The sequence below is a fragment of the Haliotis asinina genome, chromosome 16 (genome assembly GCF_037392515.1).
Source record: "Haliotis asinina isolate JCU_RB_2024 chromosome 16, JCU_Hal_asi_v2, whole genome shotgun sequence".
Lineage (NCBI taxonomy): Eukaryota > Metazoa > Mollusca > Gastropoda > Lepetellida > Haliotidae > Haliotis > Haliotis asinina.
In genome coordinates, this window is record NC_090295.1 from 43,767,504 (window position 1) to 43,787,589 (window position 20,086).

Genomic DNA, 20,086 nt, shown 5'->3' on the forward strand with positions numbered 1-20,086 from the left:
GCCAGCAACAACAACACCAAAGTTTATAATGAAACTTTCTTTGCTACATGTTACAACGCACGACATTCAGTATCACTTGCAGATGTCCACACCAGCATCAGGGAACACAACGAAGCCGAAGGTGTATGCTGGAATGTTGAGGGTCCCACCATACGCTCGTTCAGGAGGCATGTCGGGGATGGTGTTGTTGATATAGTCCAGGCGTTTACCATTTAGTGTTACATTCCTGGAATTACAACATCAGGTCATATCTGTCTCGCAATATGAACCCAAGCCACGTCCCAGCAACATCAGCCTTTAAATTATACAACTGTGACCAAAATAGTTTGCAACAGTATAAATCACTCTTGAAAACCTTTATCCAATGGCAAAAAAACTCTGCTTCCATTATCCTTCATGAGTTTAATATGTTCTGATTATCTTCCTTATCACTAATCAATGGTGCCTTATCTGAATACTGAGGCAAATAGGTGGAAGAGTTTTTTAAATGAAAATCACGGACGTGCTCTTAAAACTTGTACTCACCTTGAAGTAAGATCTGGGAACTCTGGTTGAAGCCAGAAGACATCCATATTAGGTTTGAATTGTGGAAAGGTGACGACAGTGGTGTAATTGTTGACGTTGACGATATAGAATACAACGCTGCCTGGTTTATAGTTGTACAGACTGTAACAATACATTTGGCACACTTTGAGTGATGGGCTAATGTTGTTAAGAACATCAGTAATCATTAAATGTCTTTGGAATCTGAGTGGACGTGTTTGCCATTCTAGGCAGACATGGTCTAATTTCTTTGTAGATATTCATTCAGCATACCTTTTATATTAAATCTGACGCATGCTGAAAATTAAAGTGCCTGTCACCCATTGTTGTTTTTCCTAAGCGAATTTGACTGTTGAAATAATCGTCAAGACGTATCCTAGATACTCAGAACAGCATCAAACAGGTTCCAATGGCTCAAATCGGAGATGCACTCAGACTGCGTTTCTAATTTTGCCACCATTTTGTCTGATGAAATCGTCACTGATTATCTTCTGTACCCTTTATGACATTCCAACATACTTTTCTTGTTTGGCACAGTGGGCATAGACTCTGAAACTGTTGGTTGAGTTGGTCTCCACAGATAACACCTTGTACCCAACCAGTCTCTTGTAGAGCAAGGTCAGCCAGTAGTCCTGGAAAGTGACCCATTAACTTCAGTTAATATCACAGAGCATAAAATACGGGTCACCACATTGGGAAATTTTCTTGGTATAGGGAGAAAACACGCCTCCGATGGTTTTACATTGTTTTCTCTAACATATATACTGTCAATGATGGATGATTACAATGTAGATGATCATTTAATGAAGCTACATAACAATAACTGAAACGCACGTAAAATCGATTTAACGACAGTAACTATAAGTAGACAATTTAACACCACCCCTTCGTTGGCCCGGTGGCCCTGCGGTAGGGCGTTTGCCCACGAGTCTGAGACTTGCGCTTCTAATCTCGCTTGGGTAAACCCTTGTGATTTGAGCTTAACCTTGAACGAGATTTTCTAACTGATTTCAAACACTCATGAATCATTTGAAAGTTGATGTTGATATAAGCTTAGGAAAAGTGAAACCTGGGAAGCGGTCTTACTAACGAAAAGTAAAATCTCGGGAGAGGTCTTTCTAGCGAAAAGTAAAACCTCTCCGTCCGAAACAAAAACATCAAATGCTTTTATTCTGGGTAAACAAGAGATGACATAATATATAGTAAGAAGCACACTTCAGGTCTATATTATCTGTTATTAGTCACGAGTCAGTGGTAGAACAACACGTGGACACAGGCTTCATTGCAAACATGAGGAGTCCGTGTCGGCAGACCAAATTACAGCCACAGTCCAGCATTAGTAACACATGTGATCTCCATCTCATCCACATTCTCTCAAACGCACATTCACAAGACTAAGTGCAATAGTACGTACTACATTTTAGTGTCTTGATAGTGATTCCGTTTGGGGTGAAAACAAATACATCCCTTCCATTATCGCAAGATGTCGCAACGGTCACACGGTACAATGTCCAGGTCACACGGTACAGTGTCCAGGTCACACGGTACAATGTCCAGGTTAAACAGTACAAGGCCCAAGTCACTCGGTCCAATGTCCAGGTCACATGGTTCAGTGTCCAGGTCACACGGTACAATGTATCTGGTAACACAGTACAACGTCTCTGGTCACACGGTTCAATGTCCGGGTGGCACACTACAATGCCCAGGTAACACAGTACAATGTCAAGGTCACATAGCACACTGTCCACATCACACAGAAAAATACCAAAGTCACGCAGTTCAATACCCAGTTCACAAAGTACAATGTCAAGGTTACCCATACAATGCCCCTGGTCACTTTGATGCCCCATGTGCATCACTGTAATGTGTTCTACAATGTATCCCCGAGATGAAAGCTACCTACCGGATAGGGTTCAAACGTGTGCATCTCGATGAGAGAATAGTTTTTCCCATAGTACGACTGTCTTAACACCCCTTTAAGTCCGATCCGTGCTGCAATCCCGAGCTTATCTAACCATCTGAAATATAGACGACAACACGACGACGATGTATATATACATACGTGTTGCGCTTTGTTTTAAAATGAGTACATCACCTACGCTACGGCTGTGCTATATGCTTCAGCCAACAGTAACCCAGGTAACTAAATTGCTCTCAATGTGTGCTGGGGATTAGGTGCCTGAGTCGGCGATTGTGGGTCCACGATGGGACTCGACCATGTACAAATGTAGTGGAATCTGTACATAACTCTGGCGGTTATTTTACAGGCCTTCTGTGTTCAGATTTATTTATTAGTTTATTTGCTCGTGTGGTGCAGGCACGTGAAGGTCCCGTGGTAGAATAGGCCTTCAGCAACCCATGCGTGCCATAAAAGGTGACTATGCTTGTCGTAAGAGGCGACTAACGGGATCGGATGGTCAGGCTCGCTGACTTGGTTGACACATGTCATCGGTTCCCAATTGCTCAGATCGATGCTCATGTTGTTGATCACAGGATTGTCTGGTCCAGACTCGAATATTTACAGACTGCCGCCATATAGCTGGAAAATTGCTGAGTGCGGCGTAAAACCAAACTCACTCACTCGTGTAGTGCACAGTTTACCTAAAATATCACGCATACGCCATACAAACTATAATACAATAAACATATCGAGAACTTCAAGTAAACGCGGGTTTGTACACATGACTGATGTGTTCGTTTTTGTTCGAAGTACATCCTCAAGTTTGGAGTCTTTGAGTTCTAGGACTGTTGTCACTGCATGGACAAGGTTCTAATGACAAAGTAAATAACACCTGACACAATGCATGGTGCCGAGAGTATGTCACCGTTCCCTGTGCATTTAATTCACTCATAAGATCATCCGCTGGTTTTCTGGTTTACTCAGTAGGCAGTTTAAAAGCATAGAAACATACTTACAGAAAGCCGGCTACATATCTGTCAGACAGTCCGGGGGCTCCACCTCCAGAGAAAGACGATGTCTCACCAAGCAACAGTGGGGTGTCGGGGTCGGCAGGGGTGGTGACGTTGCGTACGATGTCAATGAATGTTATCAGACTGTCCATCACTTTGGGGTCGATAAATGTCTCCACTTTAGCATTGCCTTCGAAGCCGTAGTAACTAAACATTCAATTGATTTCGAAATTAGTGTTTGGAAAATGCGGTGTTTAAGGTCTCAAGCGAAGGCGACAATAACACAAGCACTACATTTAAACATAACTTGGCACCGAGCTTGGGACAAGACCACACGGTTCCCGTCTTCCATCTATCTCAGTCTAAGGAAACTCCACCACTGAGTCTAACAAAACCTAGTAGAAGGTCGCGTCAAGTAACTTTTGAGCGACTTATAACCGTCCAATCAAACGCGAGACGGTTAAATATATTTAACCAATCAGACAACGGCTACTATTTAGGGATCGGAGGGACTTTCAAAATATTCAGGTCACCGACACAGATCTCTCCACAAACAATAATCCGGATATAACACAGTTATTTGACCTGCAGTATATACGCTTTGGGGTTTACCATTAGCTAATAATTCCGAAAGCTAACGTCCTTGAATACTGTCAACAACACAGTTTTCAGCGACTGTTTACTCACCGTAGTCATGGCACTACGTACGCCGTGTGCATCACCCGGAAGCTAGCGTACGCTAAACAGCATTCGGAATCGTTCGGGTACGTACCTTTTCGAGATAAAAAATTCAAAAGGTATGTGCGAATGTGCACTTTCAGGATTTGGTAAGCTGTGTTCTGATACGTCAATCTCAAAAGTTACCTACGCGACCTCCCATAAGGTTTTGTTAGACTCAGTAGTGGAGTGTAACGAAAATTACTGAGGATAAGTTTACTTAGGCTGCCATCTATCTACTAGACAAATTAGCACAAATTTAAAATATCTCCTGTAGTCCAGACCATTTAATGAACGGCGTTACTTCTGCAAGAGTGAGTGTGTTTAGTTTTACGCCGCACTCGGCAATATTTCAGCTTTCTAAAGCAATATTCCCCAGTACTTCAGACACATGGAGTCGCCGAAGGGAATTTGAGTAGTCTCCCTTTCCTCACAAAATAATGTGCAAGACAGTTCATCTTTGGACAGGTAGATGGCAGGGCGTTTATGAAGAATGCTGACATTGGATAGCTACTTATATAGTTCTTACATTCATATTGGACTTTCGAAATTCCCAGAATTTTGTTTATGAATTCACTTTGTTCATGGTGTGTCATGGTTTAGAAAATATTTTTCTGTTGCTCTATGATATACTCTACCAACGGACTAAACAGACCGCTTTCAGAATTTGAACGTATTTGAACGTATCTAGTCGGGGAATCCATAAGTAATACCATTAGAAAGCACCTTCAACGTTTATAAAGTATTTGATGCCAAGTAAGACAAACTAAACAGACAGTAACGGGAGACTACTCACTGGTGGAAGGTTATTTTGTCCAACGCTTTTCTTCCGTCGCTTTCAAAGAAACTGTAAAAGATATAATACGACTGTCCTGATAATGACTTTCCAAAACATAGGTATGTAATTGAGTGAATCTAGTTTTACTCCGCAATGAGCCATATTTCAGTTATACGGCGGCCGTCTGAAAGAAATCGAGTCTGGACCAGACAATCCTGTGATCAACAGCATGAATATCAATCTTAGCAATAGGGATACGGTGTCAATTAAGTCAGCGAGCTGATCCCGCAAGGTGCCTCTTACAACATGCATGGGTTTCCGTAAGTCAGTTCTAACCCGGATCTTCACAAGTGGCAAAACATAAAATATTAGGAAATACCGGAAAAGGCACGGTATAAAATCAGTAGACTATTTTACTTATCGTATATTATATCGGTTTGCCGTATTAATTACATTGTATGGATCACAAGAATTTTTGTTCCCTCACGTTTTAAACAGAACTGATTTTGGTCCTGAAATAGCTGTTACGTCGGGACCAATAACAAGGGTGGATTGAAACCCAGGCGTAGACTTGAGGATTGCCCTGAGATGGACAAAATCTCGTCCAAGCTGTGCTCCAGATACTGTGTCGGTGAAGGGTTCGGGGAAATATGCAGGTTCTAGAGAACAACCGAAGAATATACCTAATTTAGGATATGAATTTTGCCATTCACGTACTTGCATTTATGAACTAAACGTTATCGGGGGTTATCAGTTGTTAATACACATAGCTGAACACTCCAGGAAAATATATAATGGTAAACAAAGATGACATAGCTATATATATTATTACTTTGTTTCATATTTGCCTGTAAGCATTGTAGAATAGGTGAGGGTTTGGGATAGCTTGCACCCAATCCATTATTTTGAATCATTTTGAATGTTTAGATCAAATCCAAATCCAGTGATCCATTGAACAGTACAACGCAATACCATTTCCAAGTTCAAATGCGGGTATGGTGTAGTTCCTGGAATTGGTGTAGTTCATCAGTTCCATGGCGTTTGTAGGGTCCCACTGTCCATGCTTCCGCTTCAGTACATTGAGGGCAAACACAAGGTCCCAGCCAACGGTCTTCACGAAGCCATTCAAGTTGTCCCACATTGCACCTTAGTGATAAAATGAAGTTTATGTTTAAACTGAAAATATGAAGAATGCAACCCATTATTTATTGGATTGTCATTTTATAAGTTTAAGTTATAAGTTTTGGTATAGGTCCTTATATCTTTGTCAAGAAGAATGACAGAAATACCTTTCACAGTGTTATTTAACGATCGCACAGTGAGCACTATCATTCGTGTATGTTGAAAGGTGTGAACAGCTAGGCACTATTTATTTAGCATTGTGATGATACTATGGTAGAGCTAATCTAAAACCATATACGACACAGGACATAAAACTATACCGGTGTAAGTGGAGTTTGCACTTCCACCGCCATGACCTGTCGGGTCAAAGGTCATGAAGTCTCCGGGTGTTCCGCCTATCCTCAGGTAGCACGGAGACAGCGCTTTAGCCAGCGTCTGGACTTTAGGTGATCTAGTGTTAACATAAAAACCATTTTGAAAGTTGCGTTAATACTTATACACTTCAAAGAATATGCACCACATTTATGTATTTCCTTGAAAAATTCAAACACACAGAAGCTATTTGCCTCTATTATGTTTGTTGTGTGTTGTTTTCGTGATTATTCCATATAAGCCCACTCACCTGAAATCAAGTCCATACCAGTTAGCTGATATTGGCAACATGGTTGAGTCAAATGTCACTCCAACGAAATGGTCATCTATCTGTCCTATTTCTTTGTCTGTGTCAACATTGACGGAAACAGATTGACTCTGTATACAATGAACATACAAGGAACAGAGAATAACCAACACACGTCTCACATTCATAGTGACAGCAGTACACTAAATCAGATAAAGACGTATTTCTTTTACGCCGGAGCATTGACCTCGAGTCGAGGCCACGTTGCTGATAAGCGAGATAATAAAAAAGGTAGTTGGCCTGAAATGGAAACTATACGCATAAACATGGCCCACCACATTCATCGAATGCATCCATCGTAACATCTGTGTTCTATGCACGCGAGGTCTAGACAATTTTGAGAACGTGAAATCATACATGGGCACTCCCATCGATGAGCCAAAAACCTTCCCAAGAGAACGTTTGCGACAGTTCAGATTCTTGAATTATTGGCAATGTTGGGATAAAATGAATCTTCTCTTCCTGGGACTGCAGAACCATGGTGAAGCCGGTCTCCTGTCCTGGCATCTTTAATTTCATCCTACAGCACTTAAATTATGGTACTCATTAATCCATTATCAGTCTTAACTTCCCTTCGTGGCATTTTAGAGGCTGTGAAGAACAAAAGACACAAACATATGGATCACAAATTTATAATACGTGGCGCTCTCGAAATAAAGAAGTTATTATCCATAAAGGTTGTCTGTTTTCCAGTAACCAGTGAAGTAATGCCATTGCATAATATTACTGTCATCTTAGAAGCTATGCATGATTCTCCAGGACAACTCTTCCGAGTCATATCTGGTAAAATACCAAGTAAAGATTTACCGCCACAAAGTACAACATGACTTCCGCATTCCCAACGGGGTACATTGTTACTCGCCTGTAAGCAGGGCACACTGAAAATAACAGAAGAGCCCTCAACCAGTCAAGAAACTACATTTGTGTGTTAGGTAAGATATGTCGTGTCCCTCGCATGAAAACGGCTGAGATCGTTTCAGGTATCCGTTGGCATTTGCAACCTTTTGACATTAATATTAAACCGTAATCGTGTAATATTACCAGTGTACGCTTTTTTTCTTTGCGTTAGGTTTGCAGAATACAATAAAAAGGCAGCACACGTTGTAAGAGAACTTTGTTTCCGCTTGCTACACAGTGCAACAAATACCAGTCAACATCACTTGCAGATTGTCATTGTGAGGTTTCCAAGCACCCGACGCCAAGTGAACATACTGTCTATGGTACAGTATCATTTTTGAAAGGAAAGTTTAGCATGCAATCAAAGTATTACCATGAATTTGTATGTATGTATGTATGTATGTATGTATGTATGTATGTATGTATGTGTGTGTGTGTGTGTGTGTATGTATGTCTGTATGTATGTATGTCTGTCTGTCTGTATGTGTGTGTGTGTGTGTGTGTATGTATGTATGTATGTATGTGTGTGTGTGTATGTATGTATGTATGTAGGTAGGTAGGTATGTATGTATGTATGTATGTATGTATGTGTGTATGTGTGTATGTATGTATGTATGTATGTATGTATGTATGTATGTATGTATGTGTGTGTGTATGTATGTATGTATGTATGTATGTATGTGTGTGTGTGTGTGTGTATGTATGTATGTATGTATGTATGTATGTACGTATGTATGTATGTATGTACGTATGTATGTATGTATGTATGTATGTGTATGCGTGCGTATGGCAAGCCGTTTTCACATTTATTCAGGAATTATAGATATCTTCAATTGTTTTAAAGATATCAGCATTATATTTAAAGATATCAATAATGATTTAAAGATATCTGTAATTAATTTTACATATCCAAAATAGAATTATTGATATCTCAAAATGTTATAGAGATATCAAGATAATATTTCGTGTTATCTCTATATGTTTTAGAGATATCTGCAAAACAATTACGATCATAGTGTACATAATTGTATTAGAAATTAATTCAAGATATCTTGAATTCAATTCAATATATCTGGAATTCAATTCTAGATATCTTGAAATGATCGGTACATATCCACAATTGTATTACAGATATCTTCAATTCAATTAGAGATATCTCTAATTCAATTATTGATATCTTCAATTCTTGCTATTACTGAAATCTAAAATTGTTTTGCAGATATCTTGAATTGATTTGAAGATATCTTGAATTGAATTAGAGATATCTTGAAATGTATTATAGATATTTTTAATTGTAACGGTGTCAAGATATCTTCAAATACTTCCGGCTACATATCCGTAAATACTTCCGGTTGGAAATGGTTGGTGACCATGCATGTACAGCTCTTACATGCCAAGAGCCGAGATGCAGTCAAGACATGATCCTGTATCGCGGCCGAAAACACCGCCTATATGAATTCTACCCAGATTCTATTACCCCTCGTAGTATTTTGAGTCAGTTCCTGTATCAACGCTACCGAGCTAACACGTGTGGCAATGCGCCACATTCTTACAGTCTGTTTCTGATAGTGTTCTACAGTGGCGGTGCGCAGTGTTCATTCGAGCATTCATTTTCGCCGTTTTTTCACATACACTTTTAACTATTAACATCTAAAAGACTTCTGGTTAGTTTTGTGCGGAACACCAAATTCATTCTTTGAAAAACTTGTGGTTAGTTAATACCGAGTGATTAAAAGTAGCCTAAAGGTCGTCTGATTCCCTCTTGCCCGCTATAACGAAACCACAAACAGGTTACGTACATCTGTCGCCACAACACTGCAGCGAACCGCTGTGACGTCATGTAAGGAAGGGTTTTCGGTTAGCTTTACACATGTATATAAAATGTGTAACAAGTCCGTAATTTTGCTGATTTCTCGACGTCAACAAAAAAATGCAATCATTGCTTTGCCCTCAAACCAGGGGTCGGGTGATGGTGCCACCATGCACAAATATCCATAGGACCCGACTAGTTGTAGTAAATGCTTAATGACCAAAAGGAGTTTGACACTCACCTTGCTTTCAAGAGTGAAATTGTTATATTTTAATCAATGTCCTGCAAAATCCTATTGGACACCAATTAAATACGTATTTTACTTCCAGTAGAAAGTAATTTAGATTTTGTTACTCGGTGGAAATACACCTTAATGGCATTTATTCTCAGACTGGGGGATGTTAGCCACTGGGCGCTGCTACATTTTTTTCACAAATCGTGGAGTCACGGGTTAAAATCAATTTGAGAAATTGGTTTAGACAAACCAGTAAACAAGACAAATTATCCTCGGAAATGTACATGAATTCTACAGTGCCCCACATAGGAATAACTCAGGCCGGCCCTCAGATTGGTTGAATCGCGAGTTCACATTTGTCAATAGGGTCGATTTAAGGCATTTAAATGTCGAAATGAGTAGTTGTAATGACGGGTTTCATTTGTAACGATGCCAATAAATGATTTATACAATTGTAACACTCCCGTTCAAGGTATAAACATATTGATATTAGAGATAAAGCTAATGGATTCCCCAGTTCTAATTGTCTAAACAGCCTTGATTTAAATGAAGTACAAATATTGTCTCACAACCACAGCTCTTTAGAACATTGCCCTGTGATTTGGCACACGGGTCTGTGATACTGTAATGTAAACACCCGGTGAGTCTGTCCAGAGAAACGTACTTTATGACTGTTATAACAGTTACTATTGAATTGCTTATCGTGAATTTAAGTTTGCTTGGATTTTGAAATCTAACTCTGGGGAATATTTGCTAGCATTGCGTGCCGCCAATGCTGAACACATACAGAAATGGACTATAGAAACATGGGGCATGCGCACAACATATCAACAAGCCAGCTCGCTACCGTTGATACAAGAACTGAACGGTTTACCGGGCTATTATTATCTAAATTCATGGTAATAAAATATGACAGTTAAATGTATGTAGAGGGAAATTATCTGGGAGTACATCGATATCAATGTTTTAGTCAAAACCCCACGGGAAATATTTCTAGAACGTCTCGAGAAAATACGAGGGGTAGTCAGCCACGAGAATCTGAAGAGGGTCGTGGTGACTTTTTACGTCGCACTGGCATTATTTCAGCCATATAGCGACGGATCTGGGTAGGATGTACAAAGTGGTGTTCTCGGCCGCGATGCAGGATCATGTCTTGACAGTACAAGACTGCTTCTCGGCTCTCGGCATGTGCGAGATATACATGCATGGTCACCCGCCATTTTCCGAACCGGAAGTATTTGAGGATATGTAGCCGGAAGTATTTGAAGATATCTTGAAATTGAATCTGTTCAAGATATCTTTAATCTATTTAAAGATATTTCTAATGCAGTTTAAGATATCTTCAATTCGATTCGAGATATCTATAAAACAATTTCAGATATCAGTAATCCCTTAACATTTTTTCTCTATTTGAGATATCTTTAATTAATTTCAAGATATCTCTATTTCAATGCATGATATCATTAATTCTTTTTAAGATATCATTAATATGATTCAACATGTCCTTAATTCAATTCATGATATCTTTAATTTCATTGAACATATCAATAATTTTCTCAGTTCGAGATATCTTTAATTCAATTCAAGATATCTTCAATTCAATTCAAGATATCTTCAATTCAGTTTAAGATATCTTTAATTCAATTCAAGATATCTTTAATACCTTAATAAAAGTGAAAACGGCTTGCCATACGTGCGTGCGTATGTGTGTGTATATGTATGTGTATGTGTATGTGTGTGTGAATGTGCGTGTGTGTATGTATGCATGATGGATGCATAGTGAATGCATTTATTGACAGAAAATGTTAAATCCATTGTCATTAGATGTCTTTAGAAGTACATGTAGTAGAAAAAGAGGAAACCAAAACAATGAATTGCATGGCACTGAATGGCACTGTTTTATATCGAGGGGCTATACATCACAACACTGTCAGTCCTGCTTGCAGATATCCACACCAGCATCAGGGAACACAACGAAGCCGAAGGTGGTAGCTGGTAGCTGTAGGATTCCACCATACGCTCGTTTAGGGGGCATTTCGGGGATGGTGTCGTTGATATAGTCCAGTCGTTTACCATTTAGAGTTACATTCCTGAAATTACAAACTTTGTGTCATATCCTTCTAGAATCACGTCCTACCTACCAGGTATGCAGTTGTTCAATGTAGAACTTGACACATTGGAATTTATGTAGTGTGCTTTATACATGCCTTGTGACAATATTCTATTAATTCTGTCAATAATAATAGTGCATATTTCTCACGTGCAAATATCCACGCTCATAAGCATGCTCTTGGCGCTACATAGTACATTAAAATACTTACATTATATATACAGAGTTAAGAAAACTACACTGAATAGGTGCATAATACATAAACAATAATACATGTTGATGATAATATTGAGCTAAAAGGGGAGAGAGTTCAACAGGACCCTGGAAATTTAGGAGAAGGTTCTGTATCCAAATGTTTCAAATTTGCAGTTAGATACTGTCAGACACTGTTTTGCTGTTTTAGATACTGTCAGAAGGTTTTGCTGCTTTGAGCGAGCTGGACTGTAGGGGTTGATCAGACCTGCAATGCCTTGAATTATTGTTGATGTGATTTCGAAAGTAGAAAGCATCTTCTGTTCTAAGCAATTATCACGGGTTCATATACTCGCCTAGAAGCAAGATCAGGGAATTCTGGGCTGAGCCAGAACACATCCATATTGGTCTTGAACTGAGGGAAGGTGACGGTGGTGGTGAAGTTGTTGACGTTGACGATATAAGCTACAACACTTCCCGGTCTGTAGTTGTAGATGCTGTAACAATACATTGTGGACATTGTGAGTGAAGCGGCAGTGTTGATAGGACCACAAATTATCCAGTTCCTCTAGGCAACAATCGTCGGACAGGTTTGCCATGTCAGTTAGCTATGTTTTTATGTTAATACAGGTAGTCACATTGATGACTAAGCATTGCACATGTTGGTAACCAACGTGTCTGCCTCTCGTCACTAATGTGAAATATGGAATACTCCATGAAAGAAGTAAACACCGATGGCAACATCTTCTAATTATTTTTGTTTTGTTTTAAGCGTACAATGGTAAAGACAATCTATTCGATATTGTTATGGAAAGAAAGACTCGAAAAACTTTTCGCTGCTTGGGTAGCAACAGGGCGACGCTAACAGATAAAATTAATGTAAACTGACGTATTGCAACATTTTGTAAAATAGTCAGAAAGACATATCCATAATAGTTTAGCATATATTTTGGGGGGTATGTTTTGGGGGGGTTGACTGTTAAAGAGAAAGGGTTATGCCCACGTGAAAATAAGAAACAATGGCCGCCAGTGACAGACTGAAATATCTATATATTAGAAACTCTTGTAGTTATCGTTGTTTTTAAATTCAAAATCCAGAATGGTTACACTTGCAATTATATTTTTGTGGCAGGCATCACGCAGTGGTTGTTGCGTCAGTTGACCAAACAGGTGCCGCATTATCAGGGTGATCCGCGAGTTGTGTAATTTCGAGATCCAACCATTAACCATGTTTAACGACTGACGTATGCATTTTTAAGTCGCCACGTGAAACAGTTCTACTAGTGTTGATAACTGCAAAATGTTTCACGTACAAATTACACATGGGATCCGAACGTATAGAGGTTTCCAAACACAAAATAATTTAGATCCGAATACAAAAACATACAAAAGATTCGATTCAGGTCGAACTAATGACAAAACATATTATCATATAACATTGACATGGAAATACGTTTGGGTCAGGTCAAATTTGAGAAACTGAAAAAAGCTGCTTGACGTCATGTGTCTGTCAAGTATGGACGCGTGTTACTGTCACGTTCACATTCCTATATATTTTCTGTGTAGATAATGGTTACAGCCACGTAACAGATAATTGCAAATACGTAGAAAATACTTTAATTATACGTCGATGACATTTTACTTTCACGTTAATTACTCTTTCGGTATGTCAAATGTTCTATAACCTAATCGGTATTGGCTTGGGCGAAACGCTACTTAAAGCCTGATTCGGTATGAAATGGACAAGTTAAAGGTATTCGTGGATCAGGTACTTAATCAATACCTCAAGTGAAGTTTGCCATCTACCAATTTGTCAGCTGATTTTCAGTTCACGACTCCACTTGGCTACACGTTAGAAGCTTACATTGCCGTGAAATTAAGGATGCTGAATTAAAACTGCCCTCTAAATCCTAACCCTCGGAGTCTAAGGTCTTGAAAACATTTCTCGCACAAGTGGTCGAAATCATCCTCAGGAGATACACACAGGCAATGTGTCTAATTTTGCCACCATTTTGACTGATGAAATCGTCACTTATTATCTCCTACACCCATTATGACATTCCTACATACTTTTCTTGTTTGGCACAGTGGGCATAGACTCTGAAACTGTTGGTTGAGTTGGTCTCCACAGATAACACCTTGTACCCAACCAGTCTCTTGTAGAGCAACGTCAGCCAGTAGTCCTGGAAAGTGACATGTGTTATCAAATGTTTCATTAAATACGCGTCATAGTATATACGTACAACGATCTTATGCATTTAGGTATTATATAATAGCATTATGATATCATTGTTCCAGACATCGTATAGAAATATTTTAAGCTATTTAATATATTTCAAAGGGCTGACAAATAAATGACTACTAACAGAACTTCATCTGCAGTAATGTCTACACGCTTAGGGGTATTGTCAAGATTCTTTGAACAATATGACAATTTTACGACAGCTGCCTCGACTCTGGGTTTTCCTCATCTGGAATCTAAATTAGAGAGAACTACGAAGATTTAACCCAAAGTGAGTGAGTTTAGTTTTCACGGGGCGATTCATGGCTATTTTAATCACATAAAAGGATAAATTAAATTGGTCCTTACTGAACTATAAATTGCCAGAATAATGAAGTAAATCTAAGGATAGTGAAAACTATGCCAAAAAGAAATGCAGATAGGTCAGCTTTACAGCAGTATTTATGCCAGGAGATTTTCAACTAAAGTATACCGGATCTACATCATGTTATTATAAGTAATTCACGCAAAGGTCATACGCTTCATGGTGGAATTATGACCACATAATACATGACCACTTATGATGTTCCCAGCAATAATGTTCTGACATAGAAGTTTTGAACATTCTGTATGCAGTTTAAATTACCTAGAATTATAGATAGAATTCAAACATTTAGATGATCTATAGACACCACAGACATATTAATAGAAATGTCCAATTCCGACTTATAAAAAAAAGTGCAATTATAGGTTGGTGATTGTGAATTTTCGGTGATCATGAATGGATTTTCCGTTACATCAATTTCATAATCCAAACATTTTCTGCCAGTGTTTTAGAGATATGTGTCTTCTTTTCGCAGATGAAACAGCACATGCTTTTTTATGGTGGGAGATGGATCAAAATGCAGACTTCATATGCTAGAATAATTTATTCAATTATCTTTTTAAACATGTAAATTCATTATAAAAAGATATGAAAATTTGAACAATTTATGATATGACTATAATCAAGATTTTTCAGGGTAGTATAACTATATTCCTATCCTGATGGAATATAGCATTGAGCTAAACGTGGAATTAATTCCCTTAAAGTTGTTTTTGGACGTCTTGACATTGTCTCCTTCACATTATTGCACTTTACCCTCGACTTACAGTTGCCACAATCACAAAGACTTTGTTACAAACCATAAGTGTTTGTGGCAAAAATAACAAAGACTCAACTGTCACTGTAACAAAGTTCCCTATAAGTCATAAGTAAGTAAGTGATAAGGTTGTTTCCACGCCCGAGAGGTACATCGCAAAGTTGCATTTTAGCCAGTACTGACAAGCAAGACAAGATATTTTGTGTACATACTGGATAGGGTTCAAATGTGTTCATCTCAACGAGTGAATAATTTCCTCCATAGTACGATTGTCGTAACACCCCTTTCAGTCCCATTCGAGCAGCAATCCCAAGCTTGTCTAACCATCTAAAATAGTAAGGGAAACACAATGTATATGTACACGCTTATGTTAACACGAAAAAGTCACTTTTTTACTAATACGTTGATTATTGACATTTATAATCATACCATGGGTAGCAAACGTGGTAATGATACAAACTTATCCATCTGTTTCTTTAGTCTTTTGACACAGGGATCTGATTGAAATGTCAAAATACTTTGCTAGTGTAACTAAAAGACCACTAGCTGGACTGAGTAATCAACCCAACAACAGCATGAATACAATCACCGACTCTTTATAAAACAGTTGAATATGAAAGTATATGGCAACTTAAGGAGAATGGTATTCTGGCACGAGACTCACAGGAAGCCGGCCGCATATCTGTCAGACAGTCCAGGGGTTCCACCTCCATAGAAAGACGATGTCTCACCGAGCCACACGGGGGTGTCGGGGGCGTTGGGGTTAGTGACGTTGAGCACAGCGTCGATGGAAGGTATCAGATGGTCCATGACTTGGGGGTCGATACAGGTGCCCACTTTAGCATCGCCTTGGAATTCGTAATAACTAAACATGTAATCGATTTAGGTTAGCTGTGGAAGATGAGGGTTCAGGTAGCATGCCAAGGTAACAACATGAAGCGCGTTTTGCGCTGATGTTTAATATTTACTGAACGAGGCCGATGTCGATGGGGAACTGAAATCACCGAAATTCACCATTAGCTCAGTAGCAATTATCTGAATCAGTAACAAGAGACATGTGTGGTCTGACACATTACAACTGACCTTCCCAGTATCTACAGCTACAACGTTATTCTGTACTGGGGGACAGCTCTCGTAAGCCGAAGACCTCGTAACTTTTCTCTTATCAATCGTACTTCCTATATTGTGACATAGACTTCAGCAAGGAAAATGCTATAGCTTACTCACTGGTGGAAGGTTATCCTGTCAACTGCTTTGCTTCCCTCGCCTTCACAGAAACTGTAAAAGAATACATGTGAATCCCGCTAGTTCATCTCTACTGAGAACGTTGAGACGTGAATGAAAACAAGGGTGTTTTAATACTGGAGAATCAGTAAATAAAGAACTTTGCGTGTCACTGTAACATTATAACAGCCCGCATCTCTTTTGCTGTTAACAAACACAAACACCTTTCACTCAGTTGATGCAAAGCCTTGCGACGATGACGAACTGAATGTTTCGACCAACATCGCACCAAGTGACCTATTTACCAGACAAATCGAAACTACCACTTTCTAGCAGCCCAAGACCTAAGGCCGACTTTACGAACACATTTGACGAGGCTTACACTGGTTGCAATGACGTTTTCGTGGTCCATGTGGACCAACATGTCAGTGTTCCAGAATTCAACATCGGCTTTGGTTTAACTGATATATTCAAAGTTCCTCTAGTCCAGCAATCTGCGCTGTTTTTCAGTCTTCAATAAGCTTCATGGCAAGTGTAGTCATTAATACTTTCAACATCAACTACAACATAATCACAAAAGACGTTCCTAGATGAAACCCGAAATTCAGCAACAAGATGGCTGCTGTGCAGAGTCCAATGTCAACCGCCGTTTTTCTTTATGACCTCTATGACGTTGCCATCTGTAAATCAGTTACCCCGGTTAGTTTTGTCTTTTACCTGGCTTCAGTGTTCTCCCACAAAATGCATCACTTTGCGTAAAAAAAATTTAACGGCCCTTTCCAGGGCATTTCACTAGCGGAAACCCTCGCTTGCCTTCATTAGTAAACAACAGGAATGTGACGTCGCCCTTATATATATAATCCACACTGAATGTGGATTTGGCGTCTTGAACTGAGGCATGTAATTTCGCCTGTTAAGAGAGTTACCTCCCATCGTTTGTTATGCTTCCGGCCTTTTTCGAAAGACTGTTGATGGCCCGTAAGTTCTCGCTTAGCTAGAAATATCTAGGAATATATAATACTTATACTAGGGATGGTAGATGAGGTGAATGGGGGGACTACTTCGGATTTACACTCATCTGTTTCCTAATATAGACGTTTCCAGAGGCCCCGTCTTAATCGAACCTCGCTGTTGTCAACAATCTTCAACCAGTACGTCTGTTTTTACTGGGAACATCAATACTTTGGTGAGTTAAAATTTTCGATTTGTCACCTAATATTTTAGATTAGTGATGCAGGAGTATTGCATTATAAATCGTAGCGTAATTCCTTGCAGCCTTTCTTTTTTCAATATACAATTGAATGTTATCGTCTGTGTTTTATTGTACTGGATTAAAAGGGACGTTTATCTCAGTAATTTCTAAATCCTAACAATACATTTTCACTCACGTTTTGAGCACTATTGCTCTCGGGCCGGTGATGGCAGTTACGTCAGGTCCAATAACAAGGGTAGATTCAAACCCAGGCGTGGACTTCAGGATTGCCCTGAGGTGAGCAAAATCTCCCCCCAGCTGTGGTCTAATTGTGATGTTGAAGGGCGGGGGAAACCATGCAGGTTCTGCAGGACAACAACATTAGAGTGCAGATTTTATGCCATTCCCAATACACGTACATGTATTCATATAGAACACAGCTGCCTTGGTGGCATGTATGGTTTAGTCATGCTCTCGTAATACTACTATAAGATCTATAATATGGTATACAAAGACGACTGGCATTTACGTTTATCCAATGAGCTTGGGAATTATACACTACCATTTCCCAGTTCGAATGCAGGTATATTGTAGTTCTTGGATTTGGTGTAGTTCAACAGTTCTATGGCGTTTGCAGGGTCCCATTGTCCGTTTTTTTGCTTCAGCACGTTGAGGCCAAACACCAAGTCCCACCCAACAGTCTTCACGAATTCATTTAGATTATCCCAAATAGCACCTAAATGAAATACATCTTCCATTGGAGTGATTTAGATACAGTTTATTAGTCATTGGTATTATCTCAGCCACATTGTGACTAAATCAATATATGATAATTAAATGTAAACTATAAACATCTGTCCACTAAGGACAGTAAAATACTGGAGTTTCACATCTATTAATATAAAACTAGCCTTTCAATCTAAATATATCTTAACTATACATGACGATTCAGACTGCCAACAACTGAAGGGTGATCACCATACTATAAGGATCACTGTCTTCCCCTGGAAACACATAGATAATTTGAAATGCTTGTTAGTAAATTCAATTGACTGTGGTCGGAACTGTAAAGGTTTATGAGAGTTCGTGACCGGTTTTGTGGCTAGGTGTCGTGTTCTCACAAAGGAGAGTTTTAACACTAGAAACGTAATAAATTGAAAGCTCAACACTCAATATCGCAATAACCCGAAATGTAAATCTGGCGGCCCTTATGTTTGACAAAGATACAAATCAGTTCCTTCATTGCTCTTTTCTATGAGTAGAGCTAATCACAAAAATCATGACATATTACCATACCTGTATATGTGGAGTTTGCACCTGTACCCCCATGACCTGTTGGGTCAAATGTCAGGTAGTCTCCAGTTGTTCCGCCTATTCTCAGGTAGGATGGTGACATCGCCTTAGCCAGAGTCTGGACTTTAGGTGATCTAATTTTAGAACATAGACTTTTTTCGAGTCTTTACAAATTTTAACATTGGAAAATGTAATTTATAATGTGCATTGATTTCTTTCATTGTTAACCTCAAACTTATAGTGAGTGATTGAGTTTAGTTTTACTGACCACCCGATCCCGTTAGTCGCCTCTTACGACAAGCATAGACGCCTTTTATGGCAAGCATGGGTTTGCTGAAGGCCAATTCTATCGTCACGGGTCTCCTCAAACTTACAAAAGCTATTAATCTGTATTATGTAAATCCACTCACGTGAGATCAAGTCCATACCAATTAGCTGATATTGGTAACAATGATGCATCAATGGTCACTCCAACGAAACGGTCATCAATCAATCCTATTTCTTTGTCTGTGTCAACATTGACGGAAACAGATTGACCCTGTATACAATGAACATACAAGGAACAGAGAATAACCAACACACGTCTCACATCCATAGTGTCAGCAGTAAACTATATCAGATAAAGACGTATTTTTTAAGCTGGAGCATTGACCTTGAGGTGAGGCCACGTTGCTGATTAGCGAGATAATGAAAACGTAGTTGGCCTGAAATAGAAACTCTAGGTCAGAACTGTCCATCAAACGTCGCAGATGACAGAACTGTTCGTCTTGACTGTTGCCTCAATAAGAGCAATCATCTGTTTGTCTTTCAGATTTACCTTCCTTCAAAGAATAATCCTGTTTCTCACTTCACGACTTATATTGATAAACTGTGCAACATGTACGATGAATTTACATCGGGAACAGTAATACTCAAGGATGATCTAAATAATAAACTGCAATCTGGAAGCAGAGACCCTTCTCTTCTGAACGTCATTACTCTCTTATGACATAAGAGCAATAATACTATCACCAATCAGTGG

At 39.2% G+C, this 20,086-nt stretch overlaps 2 protein-coding genes across 2 annotated transcripts; both read right to left on the reverse strand.

The window, feature by feature from the left end:
* Positions 1–72: 72 nt before the first annotated feature.
* LOC137268268 (heparanase-like) lies at positions 73–6,883 on the reverse strand. The gene is made up of 10 exons (XM_067802811.1): positions 6,693–6,883; positions 6,391–6,521; positions 5,921–6,094; positions 5,436–5,607; positions 4,967–5,017; positions 3,460–3,660; positions 2,447–2,561; positions 1,063–1,175; positions 526–666; positions 73–226 (listed from the first exon to the last, which is right to left on the reverse strand). Exons 1-10 carry the CDS (start codon positions 6,875–6,877, stop codon positions 73–75), a joined length of 1,437 nt encoding a protein of 478 aa, XP_067658912.1. The 5' UTR covers positions 6,878–6,883.
* Positions 6,884–11,561: 4,678 nt separating this feature from the next.
* On the reverse strand, positions 11,562–19,717 carry LOC137268374 (heparanase-like). Its single transcript, XM_067802934.1, has 10 exons — positions 19,476–19,717; positions 19,069–19,199; positions 18,335–18,508; positions 17,969–18,137; positions 16,584–16,634; positions 16,021–16,221; positions 15,569–15,683; positions 14,064–14,176; positions 12,350–12,490; positions 11,562–11,781 (listed from the first exon to the last, which is right to left on the reverse strand). Exons 1-10 carry the CDS (start codon positions 19,658–19,660, stop codon positions 11,622–11,624), a joined length of 1,440 nt encoding a protein of 479 aa, XP_067659035.1. The 5' UTR covers positions 19,661–19,717; the 3' UTR covers positions 11,562–11,621.
* Positions 19,718–20,086: the final 369 nt, after the last annotated feature.